The sequence below is a fragment of the Meriones unguiculatus genome, chromosome 7, assembly GCF_030254825.1.
Source record: "Meriones unguiculatus strain TT.TT164.6M chromosome 7, Bangor_MerUng_6.1, whole genome shotgun sequence".
Classification (NCBI taxonomy): domain Eukaryota; kingdom Metazoa; phylum Chordata; class Mammalia; order Rodentia; family Muridae; genus Meriones; species Meriones unguiculatus.
In genome coordinates this window covers 79,759,572-79,786,115 of record NC_083355.1, presented here as the reverse complement: position 1 = coordinate 79,786,115, position 26,544 = coordinate 79,759,572, and the positions used below count along the sequence as shown (strand labels likewise).

Genomic DNA, 26,544 nt, shown 5'->3' with positions numbered 1-26,544 from the left:
ACAAAACAACAAAACTCTAAACAAACAAAATGATGGAAAATGAAAGCAGCTGAACCAAGAAATTCAATGAGTCTTATTTAAAAAGTCCTCTATACAAACGAAATCAAAAGTGTAGAAATGAAATCGTTTCCAATACAATTATACCATAGACCAAGCTTTTAAAAAATCATGAAAGCAACAACGACAAAAAACTACAAATGAAGGAATCTTCTAGTGATTTAAAAAAAAAAACAACAAACTTGTATATAATCAAAATGAGTTACCTGAATGCTTTCCGAACTAGTTGGAACAGTTCTGGTTTTTCTGAGAGCCAATCCAAGGTGCCAGACCACGGCAAACCACCATTGTAGACTCTTACTAGCTGGCCAGGACTAGGCACCATGTTGTCTATTCCAAATAAACCAATATAACAAGCCATTACAGTGCGGACATACAAGTCTTTTAAAGCTTTATCCTTTGCAATTTCTTCCAGTACACTTGACTTTTCTTCTGAATGAAAACATTCCAGTTGCCTTAAAACAAACTGATACCACTCTTCGGGAAACAAGGAGCTCATCTCCTTTATCTTGGAATAGGGTGTACGGTTAGACCTCCATTCTTCAGGTAAGCTCAGCAGGTGAGACTGGGAGCAACTGAACTCCATCAGAGGGATACAGGTCACGTCTTCTCGCTGTCCCTTGTCAACAGCAGGGAATCCCAACAAAACTGTCTTGTAAAGATCGTTTTTAGGGCCTGTGCCTGTAGAGAGATCATCTGCACTTTGGGAATCTACCGACCCTGGGATAGGCAAATTTGTACCTGGCAGGTCGCTGAACTGAAGTTTTTCTTTTCTGGTTTTGTTAGCTGGTTCGTCATCAAAAAGATTATCATCAGACCACTCATGGAAAGTGTCTGATTTTAAACTATCTGAGTCTTCCAGGGATTCAGGGCAGGGTGAAGTGTTCAAAGCAGAAAGAGGCGCTGGTGGGGCTTCTCTGTTATTTTCAGTTTTGTAAATATTCTCCTGAGTGCTGGACCTTTTAGAGCAATACTGAATGAGCACCCATATAAGCACTTTGACAAGGTCATCTTTAAATTCCCTCAGGTTCTCGTGAGAATCAATAATGCCAGACAGGACACCCCTGGCATCAGAATACAGTTTCACAGGCAAAACAGTACATGGGGTCAAGATGTTCCCCAGGTGCTCATTCAGGGCACACACTTGTGGGTGTTCTCGCTGAAAAGCACTTTCAAACACCTCATCAACTCTCTGGGCTTCAGCGGTGTGGCAGGACGTTTCCTGCAATTCTAGCCCCTAAACAGGAAAGAGAAGCACTTCGGTTTATGACCGTCTCTTATCCAGGGAACAGAAACCAACTGAATCTCGTCATAGATATGGGGAAAAGTCAAGAGCAGCTACCTCTTAAGCCTTATGTCATCCAACGTTGGATATAGAGATTACGGGATTACTGTCTGCCTTGACTAAGCGGAGCATAAGTTTCACAAAGCAGCTGTCTTTGGCTATGACTATATTCCCACTGTCTAAGCAGTACTTACAAGCAGATGACATGCACAAGTAAGTGTTGAGTAAGTAAATTTCCTATATAAAATTTTGACACGTGCTGATTGCTTCTTGAACAGGGCAATCAGTTCAATCTTCACTATTACAGTTGTTAACTTATGTATATTACAAAACCACTAGGTAGTTTCGTAACCCATTTTTAAGTGAGTGTTCCATCATGGGCCACGTACAACCTCAACAGATCTCCTGTCTTCTCTGAGGTTTCCTTTTATTTCAAAGGAAAAATAAAAATCTGGAGGCTAAGTGAGTTTGGGGCGCTCAGCCCTAAGTGGGCATCCACATCATACCAACTTCTCCCGCAGCTTAGAGAAAATCGGCTAGAGAGGGCAGAAAGATCCTAAGAGCCCATCCGGGGAGGACCGCTGCAAACCAGCGTGTTCTGGACACAACCAAGCTGCTGCTCTCAGGAGTCCACAGAGGTTGTGGCTGCCTGCTAAGATCAAGCCAGCTGAAACCCTAGTGTGGACAGAGCAGGGAGAGGCTCATGACGCCCCATCCCTAGCTGAAAAGCTCTGGCAATGGAGGGCAAGCCAGCTTCCGTCAGGGGTGTGGCCACACAGGCTGTCCTTCACACACACACACACACTCAGCACAGGCAGCACTAGTCGAGCTCAGTGAGTTCTAACAGTAACAACAAAACTTGTGACACTGTTTGAGGAGCTTTATGGGGGAGGGACTGGAAGGAGTTGGAGGGTGAAGACTTACACAGGTTACACTAGAGCAAACTTTGGGTGAGCTATAAAAATGTGAAGGGTATTTGAAAGCAGACAAATGGACCAAGTCTCAGTCTGATTTGGTAGCTCCAAAGTGGAACTCAGGCATTTCCATGTGCAGTTAATACAGCGAGACTGGGGACCGAATGTTGACAGCCACCATTGTAAAGGGATGATATTTTGGTCTTTCTTTTTTTTTTTTTTTAATTTTATTTTTTTCTTATCAGTTACATTTTATTAACTCTGTATCCCAGCCGTGTCCCGATCCCTCATTCCCTCCCAGTCCCTCCCTCATCTCCACCGTGCCCCTTTCCAAGTCCACTGATGGGGGGGACCTCCTCCCCATTCATCTAATCCTGTTTTATCAGGTATCTTCAGGACTGGCTGCAAAGCCCTCCTCTGTGGCCTAACAGGACTGCTCCTCCCTTGGGGGGTGGGGAGGTCAAAGGGCCAGCCATTGAGATCCTGTTAGAAATAGTCCTTGTTCCCCTCACTTTGGGAAACCAATTGGTTACTGAGCTAACACAGGCTACATCTGAGCGGAGGTTCTAGGTTATATCCATACATGGTCCTTGGTTGAATGTCAGTCTCAGAAAAGACCCCTGTGCCCAGATATATTTGGTCCTTGTGGAGCTCCTATCCTTTCCGTATCAGACTAACTCCCCTTCTTTCTTATGATTCCCTTTCATTCAGTCTCTGTTGAAACAAAGAATGTACCCATTCACTATAGACTCAGGACTAGTTACTAAAGGCCTTCTCTGTGTGTGGCACTATTCCAGGGCCTTCGGTAACATTCTGGGATAAAAACGTGGGAACTGTGTTCCCTGTGACATTACATTAGTGAAGGACACAGACAATGAATAAAAAGCAATCATTTAATTAGCTTTTAGAAGGTGTAAGTGCTGGTAAAGCGAGGGCTGGGAGTGGCTTTTTAAACCCAGTATATGGCTGTGAAGACAACACTGGAGCACAGACTTGGTAAGGAATTTAGCCGCATGGTTGACTGATTACCCAAAGGGAGGGGAGTAGCCAGGAGGCTACAATAGACATTAAAGCAGGACTCCAGGTCAAAGGAGTAAAAGAAAGCCGACTGTTTAGGACCTTGCCTTTGAAGGAAAGAGACCCACAAGAGCAGTGGTGCTCAAGCTTCCTGATCTTTAACACACTCCCTCATGCTGTGGAGACCCCTAAGCAGAACATGATTTTCGTCGCTACTTCACAGCTGCACTTTTGCTACCGTTATGGACTGTAAATATCCCATATGTAGGATGTCTGATCTATAACCCCCATGAAAGGGTCGTCCAATACCCCAAAGAAGTTGCAAGCCACAGGTTGAGAACCACTGCTCCGTACCTTCTCCTATATATACTTCTCCTTCTACACAGACCCGACCTCGTCTTCAAGATCACTGTGGTTGCTAACAGATTAAGAGGCTAAATTTATCTGGGGTAGATAAGAGATGAGGATGAGGAGGGTGGTGAAAAGTGATGGGAACAGATACAGTTTAGCAGGATTAAGGAGTTCCTGTTAGTTTGCATGGGGGAAGCTCAGAAGTATCCACGACTTTTGACCTGCGCAACTGGAATGACAGAGTTGTCTCTGAGGACTGCTGGGCTCTGGGATGCTGATGTAAAGAGGTCTTGGTAAAGACAACCCACGAGACAACAGTATCTCGTCAACTGCTGCTGACTGGCTAAGCGGATGAGTCTGAAAACAAACACTGGAGTTAGTCACCGAGGACTTGCTGCTGACTGGCTAAGCGGGATGAGTCCGAAAACAAACACTGGAGTTAGTCACTGAGGACTTCGACAAGCACAGGGTTAGTAATCGAGTAAAAAACCCAAGTAAGGTAAAGACATTTAGAAAAAAAATGGAAAGAATTTGGAATAAACAATTCTAATAAGGCATTTTGCCCTTGAAAGAAAGAAGAATGGTGTAGCATATAGGGTAATGGGATAGGAAGATGGTTTTTAGTAAACTGAAAATGTTGATATAGTACATGGGAATTTAAGGGATTACTGAGTAACATTCTTGGGATGTTCAATCAGACATGGACGACAAGAACAAGACAAGAAGATGGGGCTGGAAAGATGCACAACAGTTTAAGAGCAGTGGCTGCTCTTCCAGAGGACCCCAGTTTGATTGCCAGCACCCACATGGTGGCTCGGCACCATCTATATAAGTCAAGGTCTGGGGAATCTGATGCTCTCTTCTGGCCGCTATAAGGATCAGCTAAAACACCCATATATGTTATAAAATAATAATAATAAATTCTAAGAAGACTAAAAAAAAATGTAGGTACATTCTGTTACCATGCTCTCGTGTGCAATCAGCACTTGTCAGCTATCAATATGTGCTTGTTGAACGATACTTTTAAAAATCATCAGGCGTTTTCATTGACTGAGATCCGCTTCTTTCAAGCCAAGTACTTGTTTGATGTACACAACAGGTAAAGTTTTACATACGCTCTATAAACACGCCTGAGGAAGTTTCAAGTGGTACTGACCTTAATGTTAATGCAGCAGTAAGCGTAGCCGCGCTCTAGAATCATGATCCATATTAAACGGTCCTCAAAACGGCCCAAGTAATGAGAGCCGGGTAGGAGGAGGCCTAAAAGAAATTTTAAAAGGGAGGGGAAAAAAGAAATAACTCTTTGAGCTTGTTTTATTTTGTACTGTGACTAGTTAAATATTTTATTTTTATAAAAGAAATTGAATTCTCATCATCTAGAACTCAGTTTCAATTCTTTTGTCCATCATTAAGTCAAGGGCAGAAATGAGTACCCATTGCATATCATGAGGTATTAAGTCAAGTTCTTTAGGGGCACTTGGAAGAGACAACATATAGGTGACAATATAGAAAAAACTGAGACTATGTTTATCAGAAAAATGGCCAGGTAGAAACTACTGAATAAAATGCTAAGCACATATCAAGCATATTAGGAAAAGTATGAAACGTATGAAAGCTGATTTCACGCTGATCTAAAAGATAACTAGTTAACAATGTTTTCTGGTTTCGAGATTGTGCGAAGTTTACATTAATCTGCGATGTGTGAATATTCTTAAAACTTAGGCCCCTCTTTCAACACATTATCTTTGAGACTTACTCATGTCAATGTAACCAGCTGTTGCTGGTTCACTCACAGCTGTTAGAATTCAGTGTACGAACACATTAATTTAAACACTCCTTTCCTGGCTCACAGACAACTCAGGTGTTTCCATTCCTTCACTATTAGAAGTAACACTTTTTTTGTGTGTAAGTCTCCCTCTTCAACATGTGTCACTGATGAGTTAACTCAGCAGGGCTGGCGGCCATCCCTGGAAACAGCTGCTTACAAGGGATTCCCTAAGCGGGCACCCGGTGAGAGTCTCTCGCTGGCCCTGTAAAGGTCTCCATACTGGGATGTGCTAGGCAGGGTGACCCCCACAAGCAGCTGCTCTCCCTCCTTACAGGTGGAACCTACTGTATCGACTTGACAGAAATTCATTATGCGTTTAAGGAAATCATGAACAGAAAGGTGTTTCTATGTTTCAATGGTGAGACTGCTGTCTGAATTTATTTAGGAAAATGCTTTCCATTTTAAACTGTCAAATCACCTAGTGAAAATTTCTCAAAGTATTTTTATTTTATAACTTTATCTCCAAACAGGCAGCAGAGAAAAAATTCTATTTCATATTTAATCTCTGCCTATACATCAAAGTACCGAAATCTGTTTTATGGTTCAATCAAAAGGATTTTGTTTCCTCCTCCCTCCCTCCTTCTTTCCCTCCCTTTCCTTCCTTCCTTCTCTCCTTCCTTCTTTCCCTTTTTGCACCTCAAATACATCAGTGATTTTTTTTTTTTTTGAGTGTACCCCATCACTCACCTAAACTTCCAGCCGCCATGGCAGTCTGCAGTGCCACAGCCAACCTGGGGACCATCTGGTGGTAGAACACTGTGTCCGTGCACACGCAAGCTGCGGTGCCCACTACTCCTGGCCAGCTCTGGACCGGGCGAGGAAACCCCACGAAGAACACAGGAAGGGTGAAGAGGGGCAGTAGAGGAGATGACAGGAGTGTTGAGAAAACTATAATAAATAACACGAAGGGAGCAAATACGCTGTTGAGTACACACAAAGTAGTAGTTGTTTTCCTGTGCTGTTTTTTTTCTGTCCATGATGCCAAAAGTACAGTCACGGCAAACTGCAATTTATTGATGAACTGAATCAAACGGTCTCGCATGATACCAATCTGTGGATACATAAAAATGATTATTTAACAAATGTGTTAGGAGTTTCCAAAAATCCAATAATTACTGCCTCAGTATTTTGAGGGACCAGCCCTAGCATGCAATTCCTTGTTATAATTTTTTTTACAACCTCAAAACTAATAAACTTCATGGATAAGTCTGATCATTTTTTACTTTTTTTTTTTTGAGGAAGGACCACGTGCAGTCCGTCCTGGCTGGCCTCAGAAGTTGAAGATGACCTTGAATCCCTGACCCTCTTGGCCTCCACCTCCTGAGGGGTTAGGAACACGGAGCCGTGCTTGCACTGGCAGGTTCTGTGTAAACTCATCACTCCACCAAGCAGGCCATGCTCTCACCCCAAGTTTGGACTTTCCAAAACAGTAAGTTATACTAAACTGCTTAAGTGTTACGGGTAGACAATTAACCACACCTATTAAATTAGGTGACTAGGAGAAACTCTAGGAAAGCACATTTATTGAAGATAACTAAGGAAGAAAAAATTAGACATAACAAAAGATTAGACTACATTGAATTAACTAAGACTGAATTAATATTTTTGTATTCGAAGTATAGATTTGTTAGAGATACTTCATTTCTAAAATGTAGTGCAATAATTAAAATTTATGACTCAATATTATGTATTCAACCAAGTAGTATTTTGTGTTACTGCTACTTTCTTTTTTTCAATTAATTAATTTTGCTCTTTGACAATTTCACACGTTTTCAATGCATCCTGAGTATACTCTCACAATCCTCTTATTTTCTTCTATTGTCAGTACTCTGTTCTTCCCACAAATATTTCCCTCACATTCATGACTTTTGTTTTTGTGACCTACTGAGTTTAATCAGGGGCATTTGTATGTCACTGAGTTAATGACTCCCCCAACCTACTCATATAGAGCAGTTGAGATTCAATATTACAAAATACTATAAAGCATTTAAATATTAATATTTACTGGATATTATAAAACATCACAGGGAATGATCAATACCGATCTTTTACCAACTCTTTCAGAGAATGTATGTATATGGAATACTTTTGAATCCATTTCAGGTGGTCCTGATATGTAAACCAGACCCTATCACAAGGAGAGCTAAACATAAGCCTACATACATACACAAGGAAAGCTAACCATAGTACACACATACACAACAGGCTTATAAACACAGGAAAGGAACCATAAACTCCCACACACACATAAGGAAAGCTAACCATAAACACACATATATACATGGCTTACACATGTCTTGAGAATACAGAAGACAGGTTAGATATTAGGCAACTCAATTCCACAAGATACGAAAAGTATTGAACATGACCAAGTAGGATTTAGAAAAATAAAGCTGGTTTAACAATTAAAACTCAACACATCACACTATGGTAGGAAACAAACAAAAAAACCTTTGGTAAACTCCAGCACCCTTCATGGTAAGAGCACTTACTGAGCAATGCGGGGTACTTTGTAAGATAGAGAGCATGTGTGTAGGGTGATTAATGATAAAGGATTGACATGTGAATGAAGGCTGAACACTTCTCTCATGAAATGCCTGCTTTCCCTCTTTGATTGAACATTTCCCTGCAACACAGCACAAAACAAAACATCAATGAAAAAAAATCACTGTAAGATGGCACTTTATATCATGAGTATGGTCATAATAAAAATGTCCTGTAACAAGTGCTGATGGGAATGCGGGACAGCTGGAAAGTCTCATATATTCTAAAATGGTATAGTCATGCTGGACAGCAATGTGCCAGTAGCCGGAAGCATGACATGTGAATTACTGTATGACCAGATTTCTATGTACACATCTACTCTTTCTCTCTGTGTCTGTCTGTCTATCTATCTATCTATCTATCTAATTGAGAAATAGAAAACGTGATTGTATAAAAATACATATACAAATGTTCACAGTAATATTCCTGTCAACAATAAAAAACAGAAATCTAAACATCATCTGATAGCTGTATGAACCAAAAGTGGTATATAGACATACTGGACCATTACTTGACAACAAAAAAGAAGTGCTGATACATGCTATATGAATGAACTTTGAGAAGACATTACAGAGTTGAAGAAAAGAGATGCGAAGGACCACACATTCCATAATGCCATTCGGGTAATTTGTCCATGAGGTACAAATCTATACAAAGCGGGTGGGTGGTGGCTGGGTCTGGAATAGATCCAGCTGATAGGGGGAGCGGGATGGAGGCTGCCCGGTTCAACATTTGGAATGTTGCTAATGCACTAATGTTAATGCAGTGATGGCTGCAGCACTCTGCGTATATACTACTGAATGAGAAGCCTTCAGATGGATCAGTTTTATTGTGTTTAAAGCTCTCGGCAGAGCTGTCAAAACCACACTTACCAGTAACAGTCTGCTTCCCGTGTCCAGGCTCCTGTTCCACCAGCACTCTGTGTCAGACAGCAGCTGCACTGCTATCACAATCACAGTCTCTAGTAAGGCATTTTCTGTGCTCTGCCACACCTACAGGACACAAATGATCCACCTTCAGGCAGAACTCAACAACCTCAGCAAACTGTTAAAGAACCGCAATCACACTCAGCCACAGGAAGCGCTCTGCAGTGCACACTGGGATTACCGTTCTGAAAGCCCTGGTGAATCCAATGGAGACGGACACAGAGTGCAGCCTGTGTAAGGAGCTATCCAGGGCGAGGAAGGCCACCATAGCCAAAGGCGACACTGAAGCAAAACAGACAAATGCCACGTGAGTTTCATGCCTACAGAAACTGCTCCTGCCACAGTTTATCTTGGTAAATTGCTTTCATGGGCATGCTTGAGCAATTAACTGAAAAGCTAATGAACCACCACAAAAAAATCAAACAAACATTATGTGCGTTATGTAAATGTGAGGACTCTTTCCTAACTACAGTCTGTAAGAGTGAACAGTCTATACCTTCCTACCTAGGGTTAGCAAAATCCATCTGACAGCGCCAATCCTCAGGAGCTTGTTTTGCTTGTCAAAGAATACAGACGCAGCTTGTACATCCTTCGGATAGAAAGGGTTTCGGAAAATTCCAAGGATGTAGATGCTTTGAGTCTCTCTCAGTATCCACAGTACCGAAAGTAATGCCATCAGAACATAGCCCACGGCGGATTGCGAGCTGCTTCTGGAAACCTCTGGAAAGCTGGCATAGCGATGCAGCAGCCCCGCCTCCAGGAGAGCCACAGCGAGCACAGTGATGCACAGAAGGCATTCCTTCCACCCGAACCGATGTCCCGGGCTGCCCGTGAAAGCCTCGTGCCTGCTTCCTACTCTGTGCCTCAAGACCACGCTCATGGCACTGAGGTTAAGACTCAGTAAGAAGCCCAGTCCAGTCAGGAAAAGGACCACCCCGATGGTGCTGGGGAGGAAGTAAGCCACGACAGGTGTTCCAGCGGAAATGATGAACATCACCAACAACCTACGGGGGAAGAGAAGTCAGATTTACTTGGGAGGAAGGCTGTTCCATCAGAGCCAGCAGGACGGCTCCGTGGTAAGGGTGCCGCCAAGCAGAGCTCCATCTGGAGAGCCGGCCCGGTGGAAGGAGAAAACTCACTCCTGTCAGTGCTGTGCTAGCACGCGGACACTTTCCACCCCGCCAAAGAAGAAGCGTGACAAAGAAAGAGCGGAAGTGACCTCAGACTTCAAAACTCAGAGCAAAATAACTTACCGTAGGGGAGTTGACATGGATGAGCCTCCAAGACCAAACTCTAAAACCTGCTCCACCGCCCAGAAGAAAAGCGCATCAGGTGGGGGCAGCATGCCGAGTGCCCACAGGAAGGGCAACAAGACAAAGAGGATGTGTAAGACCTGATTCATCTGCTCTAGAGCTGGTATGTTTACAACAAACCTACAAGAAAAAGAACACACTCAAATCGTACAAGTTAATAAATGCACAAATAGCACATACCTCCCCCCCAAGAGAAAGCTTACACGAAAGGCCCTACTCCCCAAATGATCTGCGTGCACTGTGACCCTTGCCCTTAAATAGTAATTACCTCAGCTGTGCAAAGCTTTACCCAACATGTGGATTCAAATATGCAAAGGAGCTTGTTGGCAGTGGCTCGGCAGAGGCAGGTGGATCTCTGTGAGTTCAAGGCCAGCCTGGACTACAGCGTGAGTTCAAAGACAGCCAAGGCTACACAGAGAAACCCTGTCTTGAAAAACCAAACGTACCTCAAAAACCAAGCAAACAAAACAAAGAAACCAAAAAAACAAACAAACAAAAAAGCAAAACAAAACAAAAAAAGCAAACAAAACAAATATGCAAAGAAAAAAATGATTACAGGCCGCCTATAACATTGAACATAGAGATTCTTAAAACTGAATAAACAAGAGCCAAAACATATTCTCCCTGTAAATCTCTATTGGCTGAAATCCTACCAATGGTTCTTTAGACTTCTTTATTTTAATCTTGTAATTTCCTAATTTAAAATTGCAAGCAACTTTGGAGTCAAAGCTGGAGCAACATATATTTACCAGTCGTTCCCTTCTCTCTCTCTCTCTCTCTCACTGTCTTTTTCTTGGGTCTTGAATCTTAAGTTGCTGTAGATAACAGCAGTGAACAGCTGAGGCTTTGATTGTGTCTCACAGTTAATTAGCGTTAACAACACTCTTCTATTTTTGATAAGCAGTGTTATGGGTTTCAGTTATATTTGTACTATCTCCTCAGAACCGGGGTGGCCCCTCCTTAATTGGAGAAATCAGTACTTGGTAAAACACTTGGAGTTAGACATAACAAAACTGATTTAAATTGTTTAATAAAAATTTAAAACAGAAGAAAACTGCTACTTTTTCAGAATGAGCTCAATCAAACACTGTGTCAGGGGGCTAACAAAGTCAGAGCACCAATGGGGTATTAGAGACTTTGAAGAGAAAAGGCCAAGGTTCATACTCACGGCAGAATTGTGCTTGAATACCCAAGCTGTTGAGAATCAAGGACAACTGCGGTACTTCAACTTTAAGAGTTTGCACGGTCCGAATGCAGACATGCATTCACTACGGTATAACAATGATCACTCATACTCACACTCATTCATGGGCATGACTGGCCTATGCCGGTCGACATACGGCTTCTCACCGTATGCCTTTCAAATTCGTCTACACGGAGCAGACCAGCAAGCATAAGGTTGCTATGTGCTGCTAAATTAGAGGACACGCTTTCCAGCAGTGGAGTCTGGAATAAAACATACTTCGTTCTGAGAAAAATGTCCAGTTAACAAAAAGAATCAAGCATCAAGTGACACATTAAACATTAAAATAGTACCTTAAAGCTGATAGGAACCTAGAAGTACTTCATGCACTTTTATTCGTAGAATAATCCTATTTTTAAGAAAATAAAACTTAGTGAAAGAACGCAGGTCTTGTAGATGTAGTACAGTAGATATTAGTTTCTGACTTCAGAAATTTAATTAATTAGTTGCTGGTTTAAAAGAGGCAGAGAAAAGAAGATTTCTATGAGTCTGAGGCCAGCCTGGCCTCAGAAAGTCCCAGGAAGGCCAGGACTACTTCTCAAAACAAAACAAAAAACCCCAAACCAATAACAACAACAACAACAACAACAACAAAAACAACAACAACAAAAAAAAAAACAGTAGTCTGAAAATTCTGAGTCTTATAAACTTGGATTTTTAAAAAAGTTTGTATACATGCATTCAACTGTATGGCTAACTTTTAAAAACCAAGCATTTAATTTTAACTTGTTAGTAAATAATGGCGCTATTAGGAAACCCACTAAACTACTCATTTATCTTCCTCTTAAATATCTTGTTAGGTGAAGAACTGCATAGGTCTCACGCTGTCCTCTTGATCTATAAATGTAGCACAGTTGGAAGAGATTAAGAGTTAAGAACAACTGAGGTCCATTTCAGCACAAACTGTTCTTGTATTTTCAAATGTCAACCCAACTGGGACCCTCATCACACAATACAATACACTGGGTAGTTAAAAATAATAGAAATTTATATTCTTAAAGCTTATAAACCAGTCTGCCCATACCTTGGGCTTGAAAGCCATCTTATGGTAAAGACAAACTAGGTTCATTCCTATTTATGATTAAATCTGTTTCTCATGGACTGGACTATGCCCCACCTGTAAGCTTAACTAATAAATGATACTGCCTGTTCCGGGAAATGGCAAGGATGCCTTTGTTTTATAAGGCTGTTAGGACCAACTTTGCAGCCATGTCTTTGTTTCAATAGATTATGGCCAACTTGCTGTACTTATGTTCTGCCTCTGTGACCCCTGCTTATTTGCTTGCCAAATCCCCCATTTGGAAAGCTATGAAAAGCTTATCTTGCCCATATCTAATGCTGATCTCTGGAACCTGCTTGAGGGAGCAACAGCCCGTGTACATGAATAAAGATTGCTTTAATTAATTTGACTGTGACTTGGGTTTGGCGGTCTTTCTCCTCGCCTCTATGGGATTAACGCCTCCCGAGTCAGATAGATTTGTAAGTTAGTATCCCACTATCAAATTTCTCAAAGCTGAGAAAGCGGAGGATGGTGGAAGACAGAGATCACGACGGAAACGAGAATGAGAACTCTTCCTAATGCTGCAGATGAAGCCCATCTGCTGTGTCCCTTCTTTGAAAGGGCCTCATTCTGTCACACCAGGTGGCATGTCCTTGACCTGGTCACCCTCAAAGGCTTTACTTCTAATTACATTCAGGGTTGTGCAACACACAATTTAGTTCCCTTTTTTTCCTGCCCAGTGCACACACAATGTAGGCCTTTTTCGAATGAAAAAACAAGGACATGACAGCTCCAGGGTACGGTTGAGGTGAAGGTTTATTGTAGATATGAGGGAGTAAACAGTGTTAACCCCACCAGATGAGAGTAAGACCATAACCACAGTTTACAGCCAAATTTGAAGGAAGCTGTAGTTAAGCACTGCCCAGGGTGAGAAACTCTCTGGCCAGGTCCACCTCTGGGTTCCCAGAAAATGGCCAGGAGTCATACCCTGCAGAGGCTTTAGAAAGCAACACCGAAAGGCCACCGTATTTCCCAACAGGACCAATCAGGGGCAAGCAGGTATCTTCATGAACCTCCCGCCCACACTGATCAAGCGCATCTGCTGCAGCCGCATTAAACAAACTTGTCTGGGAATGAAAATGAGTGGCTTGTTACCTCTCATAAACAACAGCCTCTAGCATTTCAGGAGGTATCTGTCCTTGGGCAAGGAGCTTACAGGTTAGAGACATTTTTGTTTCATGGATCTCTGAGGCACAGTAATTAAAACTTAAAAATTAACTCTGGCTCTCAGAACAGCCAGTGGCATCTGGAAGGGTACAGACCTAACTGGCCCATGAAAGGAAGGGTGTTGGGGGGCGGGTAGAGCAAAGAGGAAGAGAAGGCAAGAGAAGAACCAGGAGCAAAGAGGCCAAGATGGCACTTAACCAAGATGGCTGAATTATTTAGGAAAGAGAAGCTGGGGGAAGGGAAGCGGAGCTCAGGGGCTGGAGAGGCTTAGGCTGGGGTGGGACATACCAGCCAGGATGACCCTGTAATACGTACTTGTGATACTGAGAGTCTAGTGAGCAGTGGCACCTCAGTTAGCCACTTACCCTGAATTTCTTTAAGACCTAACACTTCTCAAGTATAAAAATACATTTTTGTCCCAATGGTTCCCAAAGTCTTAACTTTTCCAGCATTAATGCTAAAGCTTCATCTAGGTTATCACCCAAATGACTGTCCTAAATGTGCCTAATCTTGTTTATATGCCACCTAAATTAGCTTTGGGTGAAGCTTAAGGTACGATCCTGGGGCAAAATTCCATTTCAACCTCAAACCTGAAGAACTAGGCTAAGTACTTTCCAAACTGATGATGATACAGGCTAGGACAAACACTAGGTACCAAGTGGTGAAGAGGGAGGAGGAGGTGACTGATTGCTACCAAAGAAATAATACAGCAAGACAAATTGCATTAATCCTTTGGCTTTGGAGTAACTCTTTCTGGTTCTGTCCTTGGCTTTCTCAGACCCTGGAGTGGCTATGACCAGCACAGCTTCAGACAGAGGCCATTCTCCTGGCTCTGAAGAGTGACCCTGCCCCCATGGCTACAGACAGAAGCTGAAGTGATGCTGATGATTTCAGAATCACTCTGGGTGCCATTCTCCTCTTCCCTATTCTAACACATCCACAGTTGATAATTCTGTCAACCTATCCTTCAAGATCCGAGTTCAGTAGCTTTCCCTCCCTTTGTTATCACTTTTCCACCCCCTTAATTCAAACAGGCCGCTTCTCGGGATGCCATCCTGTACTGATTAAAGAAGCAGCACTGGAGCCTCAGCCATGGGCTCTCATCAGAATTTGTTACAATACAGATTGGGAATTTCCCAAATTTCAAGTTCTGGTTCTTTTTCCTGATTAACATTTTTACCTCGCTCCTTTTGTATTTTAATGTAAGCAGTCAAGATGAATATTTTTTCTTCACACACTTGTTTCAAATTGTCCTTTCTCAGATATCCTATTTTATCATTTACAAGTTCTACCTTCCACGAAACATGAGCAGTTAGTTAGCCAAGTTCTTGTCAGTTTATAAAAAAGGATTACTTTTCTTCTGGTTTCCAACTCAGACCCCATTACCTGTAATGCCTCAAATCACACTCCAAATCTTTGAGTGTCTACCAGCTGCTCAGTTATGTTAGCTCCATTTCCCGCTTAGGTATTCGTTATAACAATCCCTGCTACCCTTGTCAGCCTGGGCTGTCATAATAAAATATCACACACCGGGCACCCGAAACAAGAGAGATGTGTTTTCTCAGTTTTAGAGCCGGCAGTCCAACATCCATGTGCCAGAATGATCATGTGGTGAGGACCCCCTTCCTGGCTTGCTGATGGCTGCTGTCTTTCATATGATGGGGAGCAAGCCCTCTCCTCTTTTAAAGGCACCAGTCCCGTCAGACCAAACCCTGCCTTCATGATATCATCTCTCAAAGGCTCCATCATGAAATGACATCACACAGTTTGGGGCTTAAATAAATGAACTTTGTCACACACAAATATTTGCTCCATCACATGCCTCAACCTGACTGCTAACCTGGTCGAGAAAGCTTCAATCTACACAAAGAGAAATAGAAACTAGATTTAGAAGAGGCAAACAAAAAAGGTATCAAGCAGATTTGCAAATTTGTCTGCTTTGAAAGCTTTTTCATTTTCCTTCTACAACTAACTTAAAAACCATCATTCTGTCTACATTTTAGTATTATAAAATTATAAATCTTCTATTTATTAGATTTGCTCTTTATATAATAGCAAGTGTACACATTTTAAATTATCCTCACCCTATTGGAAAAGTCTATGTCTTTTCCCAGGTTTTACCCAGGTTATCCTGCAGACTTTTTTTTTTTTAAGTAATCTTCATTTAAAATGAAACACAGGACTCAGAAATTATATATCTTAAAGTGTTTTTGTTATGTTTTGACTCTTCAGTAAGATTTGATACTTCTTTAATAATATGAATATTTTATAGAGATCATTCCTAACAGATTAATCATCAAAACAACCTAAGTATCCCAATAGTTTGGTCTTAATTTTTAATTCGCTGATTGATCATTTGTTAGCACTAAGAAAAGCACTCTTGCCAGCTCCACTGAACAACAATGCGAGTTATTAAGTATTCTGTCAGTTTTTACCTGTGTGCAAGGTCCACAGAAACAAAGAAAAAGACATAAAGTGGTCTCAGGAGAGGAGTGATTTCGTAAGTATCCTGGGTCTGAAATGTGGCCGTCTCTGTGGGGGAGTTCACAATGAGTGAGTACTCGCCTATGCAAAGCGTTATCCACCCAAAGACGAAGAGTGTGGCCGTTGCCCCGGGGCTGCCATACAGCAAGGCCACTCTGTTCGGGAGCAGATACCATGTTCCGAGACCACACACCAACCCGGCAAGAACAGAATGAAAAACTGTATTAGCTACATATTTTTTGCCAGGAATCAGAAACTTGATGGTCTCAGCACCGGCACAACTTGTAAATTCGTGCTCGTCTTCCTCTGCTAAGATGTCCCTGGTTATCATCCTTTTGACCACTACCGATTTGCTCTTGGCGTACACACTTGTGAGCTGGATGACAGACGCAGTGAACACCATGAGTCCTCCTGAAAGGGCTGCTGCTGCGTAGTCCCTCAGGAGGTCCAGCTGGTACAGAAGTGTTCCCGTGCCACCTAAGGCCCATGGCATCAGAAAGAGGACAATCTGGTTAACGTAGATGTAGGGAGGGGCACAGTAGCCTAGTTTGAGACGAGGGCCTCCAAGAAGAGTTTGTGGAAAGCGCTTCAGCAGGAAGTCCTGTTTGTAATCGTTTAGCAGAGGGACATCTGGACTCATACTTCCCATTCAGGATCGGTCTGAGAATCACATCCTTTTTATAATCAGCAACATCTATGAAAAAGGAAAAAAATGAATTACTGTTTGAAAACATGGCACGGAAGACTCGGAGGAGACACAGCCCATGTTTCTATTTACTTCCTTAGCTCCTTGACAGACAGGATTTCTGACTTTGGTTCTCAGTACTTCACAACAGAATTGGTACTGTTTGTTCTGTCTCCAAAATAGTTATACTAACCTTTTTAAAAAAGAAATCTTATCCCTTATTCTCTACCTCGCATATAATCCTTGCCATTAGATCTTTAACTCATACTTTAAATTCCGAGAACAAAGGAGGACAGGCCTTTCTACTCAGATCTTTGGCAGTTCTACTATTTCCCACTGAGTTTTGCTATTGGTCTTTTACTTCTATTATAGGGTCAGCAAACTGTGTCTAAATGGACAGACAGTAATTATTTTCAGCTTGGTGAGTTCTGTTATAACAATCCTATCTTGCTGCTGTACCATAAAAGCACAGCCATAGACAATACAACATATACATTAATACGAGTGATTGTATTTTGTAAAATGCACAGAAGTTATCCAAATAGACTATGTATAGACTGCCAATCACTGCTGTCTAGATAAGGGTATTTCTCTATAATTCTTTGGGGAACAAAGTAAAAAATACAACTAAATTTATGCATATCATTTAACAATTACAATAAGTTCAGGATTTTTAAATAATTTGTCAAATCTTATTATATAAAATTAGTAGCATTTCAATGAAAACCCATTGCAAACTGGGAGCTCATATACAGTAGGGAGCCAGATCTTTAATCCGAGAATTCAGGAGGCAGAGGCAGAGGCAGAGACATGCAGATCTCAGAATTCAAGGGCAATTTGATCAGCTAGGGGTAAAAGTGAGAACTTGTCTCAAGATTCTCATCATCCACCTATAAGATGCAGAAGGAAAAATAAGCTAGAAGTAAAAGAATTCAGAGTAGATGCGTATTTTTAATAGCTGCTGTCAGTTTACACAATTGCCGTAAATAACCTGTGCAACCTTTATATCTTTTCTTAGAGGTTTTTTCCTACTCATAGGTCATGAAAATCTTAAGTATCAAGTGCAGTGGATTCTATTTACTTTTCCTCAACAGCTTATTCTGAAAATAAAAACCAAACAACAAAACACAGTTGCCTGATACAAGATCAGAAGAGTATTACTTCAGTGGATCATCTGTTAGGTTAAACAATTTAATACCTTAAAATAGTCCTTTAAATTAGTCCTTCAGGTAGTCTGTCATATCTAACCAGGCAATACCTGCTTGCTACATGGTAGGATGCTCTTTTAACTATAAACACCTGTGTTTTTATGCCTTTTGTCAATTGTCTTTAGTTCTATGTAGAACCAAGGGCAGCTTTCACTTAAGTAGCAGCCATGGACATTGGCAAGATAACAGAGCAGCACAGGGAACTGTGGTGATTTGAATGAAAATGGCCCCAAAGGCCCACAGAGAGTGGCACAACTAGGAGGTGTGGCCTTGTTGGAGGAAGTGTGTCACTGGGGGTGGGCTTTCAGGTTTCAGATGTTCAAGCCAGGCCCAGTGTCTCTCACTATTTCTTTCTGTGGCCTTCTGATGCTCAGGTAGATCTCTCATTTCCTTTCCAGCACCATGTCTGTCTGCATGCCACTATGCTTCCTGCTATGATGATAATGAACTAAACCTCTTAACTGTAAGCCAGCCTCAATTGAATGCTTTCCTTTATAAGAGGTGCCATAATCATGGAATCTCCTCACTGACTAAGACGGGAATCTTAACTCTAAGTTTTTTGTTTTTTGGGTCTTTTCCCTTCCTCTCTGTAAAAGCTTATCTGCCTCAGTGATTTACATTTAGTCTTCTGAAATAGTCTCCTAGTGTTACAAGGTCAGAAGGTCCTGTTCCTGCAGATGGGGTAAACATGCCAATATGAGTTATCTACGGGAGATGCCATTAGACAAGCTTCATTGGATCATCAGGATTTTAGTTATCTTAGTGGGATTTTTAGATAAAAGGTTGAAGGACACAGAGGACTGCTTGTCTCAGTGTTTCTTGAAAAGACGCCTACAGCCAAAGAAGTCAAAGAGAAACTTCGCAATAGACGTCACCTTAGAGTGTCACAATGGTTGTCAGCAAGCCAATAACTTAGAGAAATCTTTGAAATTAAAGACCATGACAATAAGCCTCCTTAAAATGTATCACTCAAGTTGTCTAAACTTGTTTGGCCACAAAGCCTACTTTTCCAATGCTATCTTAGTAACAAAAAATGCACTTCATATTTTATAGAAATTACTTTGAGAAATAGTGGCCTATACTGACCAGAACCTTCAAGAGTTAAAACCGAAAGAAGCAGAATAAGCATACCTATCAATCAAGGAGGAACGGCATGCAAATACATACACACAACTATGAAATCTGACAGCTAGAATGTCAGATGTAAAAACTGATTTAAGTCATAAATGTTTTGATGTCTGTTTCCTAACAATTCATTATTGATCAATAGGGCAAAAAGTATATTAACAAGCCAGTACCAGTTAACTTCTAATTTTCATTCTGGACCATAAAAGTTTAAAAATATTTAATAATTTAAAATCATTTTTGAGGTACTACCAAACACATTTATGTGGAGAAGTATTCTACAAGCTAACCTGGATTATTTGTAGAAATAGAGTCAGAACAACTAAACTCATTCCCGGAGTAACAACTTGGCATTTGTAAGGCCTGCTAGTTCCTGGAAGGGCAGACAACATTTATATAGTCCCCGCCCTTAGTATGTTCAAATGAAAATAGCGCAGGCCTGAGGAAACAAAAGCTGTGAAGAAGATGGCACCACAACACTGCTGTGGCCATGTGCTGTCTTCATATGTTCTCTGAAACTGAGCCAGCAGAACAGACTCTGAGATGTTGCTGTATTTGGAATCTGAGTCACGAAATTCCCACAGGGGTAAGAAACAGTTCCAACTGGCAATCTGCTCTGAGGGAATTCTTAGTTACCAAAACTACAACTCATCAACCATATGATACTGACTAAAATCACTTGAAACAAAGACAAATACGACAAAAAGTAGTAGCTGAATACATGCATGCGGACATGCACGCACACACATACATTTCGCAGAAGAAACAAACAAATACGTAACTAGCACTTTTGGCAGTTGTCTGGATTTTATTCAGGTTTGTTTTTAAAATCGCACCATGTTGTTATTCTATAAATACAACAGCCATGCTCCTACAATGTATTTCATAAAATCTGAAATAAAATATACCAGTTTTACTTTCCAAGCATCCCTGAATTTACTGTTTTTTCAAAACAAATCCTTTACGACAAGTTACAGAAGCAAAATGGCCTGTACCATTGTACTCAAAAACTATGAACCAACTCAGTTCTCTACTTCTTAGGTAAGCGTATACTCCACATGGCGCATCCTGTGGCTCACAGAGCATGCGCAGCTCCCTCCTCCACCACAGAAAGAAAACAGGTCCATGAACCTGCAAAGAACTGTCACATCTCTTTTTTTTTTTTTTTTACATATTTAAAATATTTTATTGGTTTTTTGTTTGTTTTGATTTAATTTTTTTTTTCAATGCAGTTTATTCAGGAACCTTGAACAATCATCTGACCCTGGGGAAAGCCAGCCCACAGCTTAAATAGCCTCTGGGTAGCCAACCCAGGCGTGCCACGTGGGCAATGCAGATAGGTCCACATACATGGAAGCAAGCCAGATCCTCAGCCTTAGCCAAATGTGGAATTGTTCGTGACAGAGAGCACTCACCATCGGGAAGGTGGAAGGCGGAAACCAGCTCCATCTTTAAGGCGCGGCATTCCGCAGCTCTCTACAGTTCCCCCTTTTTGTTTTAGATGCATCAGGCAAGAGTAGAGGTCTGATCTCTGATATTAGAAATAAATTGGGACTTTGTACCGATGTTCATTTAGGTGTCATCCACCCAAAGAGCATCAGACCCGTCCGATACCTTTTTCTCAGAGGCGGGACCTGGGGTATCAACCCGCATGCAATCAGACATGCTCTTCTCTGGGTCCAAAGCGGCTGACCCTGAGTGCAGTGCTTAGCCTCGCATCCTGAGCGTAACATTTTAGCTTTTTATGGTATCCAACCATGCTTGGGGCTGTCACATCTCTTTGAACCTATAAAACTGCACCTATCAAGACTTTGGGAAGATCTTTTGAAGAGTTTTTGCTGTTGTTATTTTGCTTTTACCCCCTCCCCCATAAATCTATTGGTGCAGTCTTTAAAAATAAATAACTATAAGCCAAATGGCATAGGTCTCTAATCTCAGCCACTCAGGTGGCTTACGCATGAGGATCTCAGGTTCAGGGCAGCTTGCGTAACTTACTGGAACCTTGCTTCAAATTTCTGAAAGGTAAAGAGGTCTTCCAACAGGGCTCAGTGACAGAGAACTTGCAAGCATGTATGAAGCCTTAGGTTTAACCCTTAGGACCACAGCCCCTTCACCAAAAGAAAAAGAAAAATCTAAAATGATTCGAGGGAGATGGGACAGTTCAAATTGTCAATGCTTCACAATAAGTCCAATGGGCTGTTCCTTCTGCTTCACTTTTCCCAATGCACAACACCAGGATATAAACTAACAGCTGTCTTAGGGTTACTATTGCGGTGATGAAACGCCATGACCAAAGAAACTGGGGGAAGACAGAATTTCTGTGGCTTATATTTCCATGTCACTGTTCATCACTGAAGGAAATCAGGCCAGGAACTCAAACAGGACAGGGACCTGGAGGCAGGAGCTGGTGCACAGGCCATGGAGGGGTGCTGCTTACTGGCTTGCTCAGCCTGCTTTCTTATGGAACCTGAACCCAGGACCACCAGGGCAGGGATAAAACCACACCCATCGATCACTTACTCAGGAAATGCTCTGCAAATTTGTCTGCAGTCCAGTCTTACAGAGCATTTGGAGACCCCCTCCTCCAGCCTGTGTCAAGCTGACATAGACTAGCTCAGGACAACAGCATTTTACTATTCATGGAAAATTAAAATGAAAACAAGTGGTTGAAGATTCAAATTACCCTCCCATATCTCTACCACTCTAGTAATTCAATTGGGCTGACAACCTTTTCTCTCAAAATAAGGTATCACTGGAGTACCATGGCAGCTCAGTGTCCAAGTGGGTTCCATTGTAATAGGAACAGGGACTGTCTCTAAAATGAACTGATTGGCCTGCTCTTTGATCACCTCCCCCTGAGGGAGGAGCACCCTAACCAGGCCACAGAAGAAGACAACGCAGCCACTCCTGATGAGATCTGATAGACTGGGATCAGAGGGAGGGAGAGGAAGACCTCCCCTGTCAGTGGTCTTGGGGAGGAACATGGGGGGAGGGGGAAGGGAAGGAGGATTGGCAGGGGATCTATGGGGGGGAATACAAAGTGAATAAACTGTAATTAATAAAAAAAAGTTAAAATAAAATAAATAAATACAGGAACTTAATGAGAAGGTAAAGCCATAGTGAAGAAAAACGAGTAAGGGAAAAATGAGAGGCACAGAGCATATAATTCAGAGGCCTAATTAATAACGGGAATGGGATTCATTTAAATAAATTCTGGTCTTTGATACGCAAAAGATCATACAGAGAATGAGAAATCTGAGAAACGAGCGATCCATATCCAGGAGGCTAAAAACGAACAAACTTGGGGCAGGAGGGCTTGAGATGGAGATAAACTAAGAAAGAGTGAACTCTATCTAAGGGGCACAGGCGGTAAACTTGATTAGATCCCTCATCTGGGCCAAAAGGCCATTTTCCATTTCACAAAGGCCTCAGAGAAATAAAACGCAACTCCACGGGCTGCAAAAGTATTCTCAGTCAAGCGAACACCGCGCTGGATCATTACGTCTACCGATTCAGTTCAGCCTGTACATGAAAGAAGAGCTATGAGTGCACTGAAAGGCTTTCGAACAGAACGGAGGGTATTTCTTGGGGTAGTAAAAGCTGAGGGAACGGGGCAGTACCCAGGCGTGGAAACTAAGGCACTAACGAATCCCCAGGGGTGTCGGGAGACGGACATACCTGGAGTCACCGGAGGAGAGAGGCGACGCGAGGGCGTCCCGGGACCACATCTCCCCTGGTGAAGGCGGTTGGGAGCTCCCGCCCGACGATGCTGGCGGCCGCCTCAGCAGCTGACCCGGGGCCTCCAGGACCGCTCCCGTTTCCATGGCTAACATCAACTGCGCTCGCGCCTCCCAGGGGGCAGTGCGCACGCGCGCCCGGAGGCGGGGCCCTGGGAGGCGGGGCTGTGAGTCTCGCTCCGCCTTCTTCCTCCAAGGCTCTGCTGGAGGCGGGTTCGTGTGCGCCTGCGCGGGGCGCAGGGTGGGAGGAATTTCCTCGGCGAGGGGCGGGGCGGGTGGAGAAGAGGGGCGGGGCGGGGTGGAGAGGGGCGGGGCGGGTGGAGGAGAGGGGCGGGGCGGGTGGAGGAGAGGGGCGGGGCGGGTGGAGAGGGGCGTGTCTAGAGCTGCGGGTGTCTCCACGACCTGACGCTGGCCCTGTGGCTCGAACTGCCTAAGCACCACCCTCTGAACCCTCAATCGGGCCACGCGGAGAAGCAAGAACGTGGTTGCCTTGGTGACGAGACGTTCCTCCTCTGGGAGCCTCAAGGCTGGAGAGATAGATGCTTGGCCGCCATCTTGGGAGCCCAGAGTCTCCAAGATTAGCCGACCCGAGACTCAGGAGTGTAACAGGAGCCCAGTCCCCTAGGGTCCTGAGAAAGCCATTAATGACCACGTAACCAAGGCCATTCAGCAGCCTCAGGGGTGTGACTGCTTTTAAATGGCGACACGCGCCCCTTTCTACTTAGGTTTGAAACCAAATACCTTGTTTTCTTGCACGACTACATGCTACCTTTTCCAGTTTCCAAAATGAAAGTTCACGGCCACCCTGGCTCTAGCGAGCCTTGGTACCATCTTTCCAAATACGTGTGGCTACTTTTGTGTCACATCTTAGTGATTCTCAAAATATTTTAAACTTCACGTATGTGAATTTGCTATAGTGATCTGAGCTCAAATGTTTTCGCTCTTAAATAGTATAATATTTGGGGGACATTATAAACTACATCTGTGTAATAGTGAACTTGTCGGTGGCAGCGGTCCAGGGGCCAGGGAAACAGGTTGCAGATTGCCACCTTGGCAACAGGAGTTCTTTTCAGAAATCTCTATTCAGGTGAAAAAATTCCAGAGTGAGTCTGTCTGAAGCAGAGTTGGAGTTTACTATTGATTATAATATAAAGCACAGGGGTTAATAGATGCGCTCAATGACAGGGTAAGGCATGCCAAAGTGTGGGGACTTTCTTTACATAATCACATACATCTGAGGTTTCATAAAAAACTATGCTAAGTAAGTTGAGTGATATCAGGAGCTTCCGGGAGTTCGTTTGATCTGATTACAGCTGATATGGTAAAAAGGGCTGTTTTAAGAAATACTTTTTGGTCTTGTTTGGGCTTGTAGATATTTTAGCATTCTTATTTCAAATGCTTCTACATGATATATGTGGGCAACCATCACAGAAAGTTAACTGCTGGGATTCTTAACTGGCTGGGCTATCTCACCTCAAGAGTCAAAACAGTTACAGTTTTTCCAGCTTCTCAACACATACAAAGGTTTGTACTGTGGGTTATTAAGTGTACAATAGCGTTGTATCTAAAAACAATACGCATATCTTAATTACAAAACACGTCTTTAGGGGCCTGGGGAGGTGGATCCACAGCATTCTCGACTCTCAGCTAGTAGAACTTCAACTAGACTCTGGAATGAAAGGCTTCTTTCCCTTCCTATGAACCCTTTTTTTTTTTTCACTTTCGAAGCTGTCTCAAACCTAAGTGATAAATGTGTTTCGACAGTTTTACAGATTCATTGATTTCATTTTTCTTTCACTTCTCCAGCCTCTCTATTTCTTGAGACAAATCTCTAAGTGTTCAAGTGAAGGGAAGAGGCTTTAAATCAAAAGCTGGAATGACTAAGCTTGGTAAAGGCAGGCATGCCAAAAGCCGAGACAGGCTGAAAGCTAGGCCTCCTAGACCAACCAAGTTTTAAATGAAAAGTTCTTAAAGGAAATTAAAAGTGAACATACAGATAAAAAGAATCACTGCTGATGTGGAGAAAGGCTCCGTGGTCTGTATTGAAAAGCAAACCAGTCACACTCTCTTCAATGCTGTGGAGGCGGACGGAGGTAATGAAGCCACAGAAGCAATGTTTGAAGCTAAAACAGGATGGCTCGTGATGTGTAAAGAAAGAAGCTGTTTCCATAATATTGCATGGCAGGGGAAAGCTGTGCTCACTAATAAAGCAGCTACAGCGAGTCACGTGGACTCTCACAGACATTGAAGGTGGTCTCACTACACAGCTGATGTTAAGCGTAGAATAATAGCGTGGAGACGTGATTGAGTTTCTTTAATTCCATGGTACTCATTTTGGTGAGGAGTAGCTGCATCTTAGAAATGAGCAAAGAAAATGATCTTATACGATGGGATCTGCTCCTGGAAAAGATGCTAACAGTAGTGTTGAAATGACAACAAAGGATTATAATACTTAAGTGTGCTTGATAATATTCGTAGTAGCAAGGTTTGAAAGAATCTACTCCAACTCTGGAAATCGTTTATGAAAGACTCAGTGCAGAAAACATTGTCTTAAGAAATTGTTGCGGCCACCCCAAAGCTTTAGTAGCTACCACTCCTAACCAATCAGCAGCCATTTGCATTGAGACAAGGCTTTTCACTACCAGAGATAACTCTGAAGGACCAGACGATTAGCAACGTACTATCAGGAAAGTATTTTACATCTTATTTTAATTACGTGTTTATGTGTATTTCTGAATATGGATCTCTGCATTTTGAGTGCCTGCTGAAACCAGAGGAGGGTGAACTCTCCCCCAATGACGCATTTTGTAATTAAGGTATGTGTGTTGTTTTTAGATACCATGTTACCATATACTTAATAAACTGCAATATAAACAGGTAAAACATTTATATGAAAACACTGTGACTCTCTTTTGACTTTTGATTTACTGAGATGGTCCAGAACTCAAGGTAAAGGGCACGATATGCTTTCTATGTGGAATCATCTCTTAGTGTCCTTTTTCCTTGGGTAGATTTGTGGCCTCATTCTTAGGTATGGAGAACCAAAATGGCAGTCGCCGAGACAGTTACTAAGATATGTGTTTCGCTAATAAAGGAAACACTCTTATGTTCCAACTCTGAAAAAGCAGAGGATAATTTTTCAGCGCAGCATTCATTTCAGGTCCAGGAACCTTCGGCGCAGGACCCACCATTCTTGCTAAGAACTTACCCATACCTCAACACCCACTGCCCTGATTCTTCATCTTTATTTCAAGTTCTGGACACATTCCAGGTTGCCATCTGGAAGTCCTCAAAGTAACTTCTCAGAAGTCCAAGAACGATTCACCTCAGCTGTCTCATGCAAGGGAGCTCTGAAGGCAAGCTGTTGGGGTACAGGCACTTGTGTTTCCTTGTGTGAATGATATTCTGCCACCTTTATACACTTGACAGCCTAAATAGCTTGAGAACTGACTTATTTGGATCTTAAACCAACATTACAAGTGGAAACTAATTTCTTTTTCTCTAGCTTATATACAGTAAGTGAGGGTTCATCGGAGCCTTTGGGAACATAATGGGATAATTTTTCAGAACATAATGGGATAATTTTGTGTTAATAGCAAA

The 26,544-nt window shown here is 42.4% G+C and overlaps 1 protein-coding gene across 1 annotated transcript in view; it reads right to left on the bottom strand.

Annotated features, from left to right (window-relative positions):
- Pcnx4 (pecanex 4) overlaps positions 1–23,069 on the bottom strand; it is a 30,363-nt gene extending 7,294 nt beyond the window's left edge. The window contains exons 1-9 of the mRNA XM_021647255.2: positions 22,886–23,069; positions 16,141–16,883; positions 10,176–10,355; positions 9,427–9,926; positions 9,104–9,204; positions 8,869–8,988; positions 6,140–6,503; positions 4,781–4,884; positions 264–1,294 (exon numbers count right to left, since the gene is read on the bottom strand). Of these exons, the coding sequence (XP_021502930.1) occupies positions 264–1,294; positions 4,781–4,884; positions 6,140–6,503; positions 8,869–8,988; positions 9,104–9,204; positions 9,427–9,926; positions 10,176–10,355; positions 16,141–16,838 (3,098 nt within the window). The 5' untranslated portion in view covers positions 16,839–16,883; positions 22,886–23,069. The remainder of the gene's footprint in view (positions 1–263; positions 1,295–4,780; positions 4,885–6,139; positions 6,504–8,868; positions 8,989–9,103; positions 9,205–9,426; positions 9,927–10,175; positions 10,356–16,140; positions 16,884–22,885) is intronic.
- Positions 23,070–26,544: the final 3,475 nt, after the last annotated feature.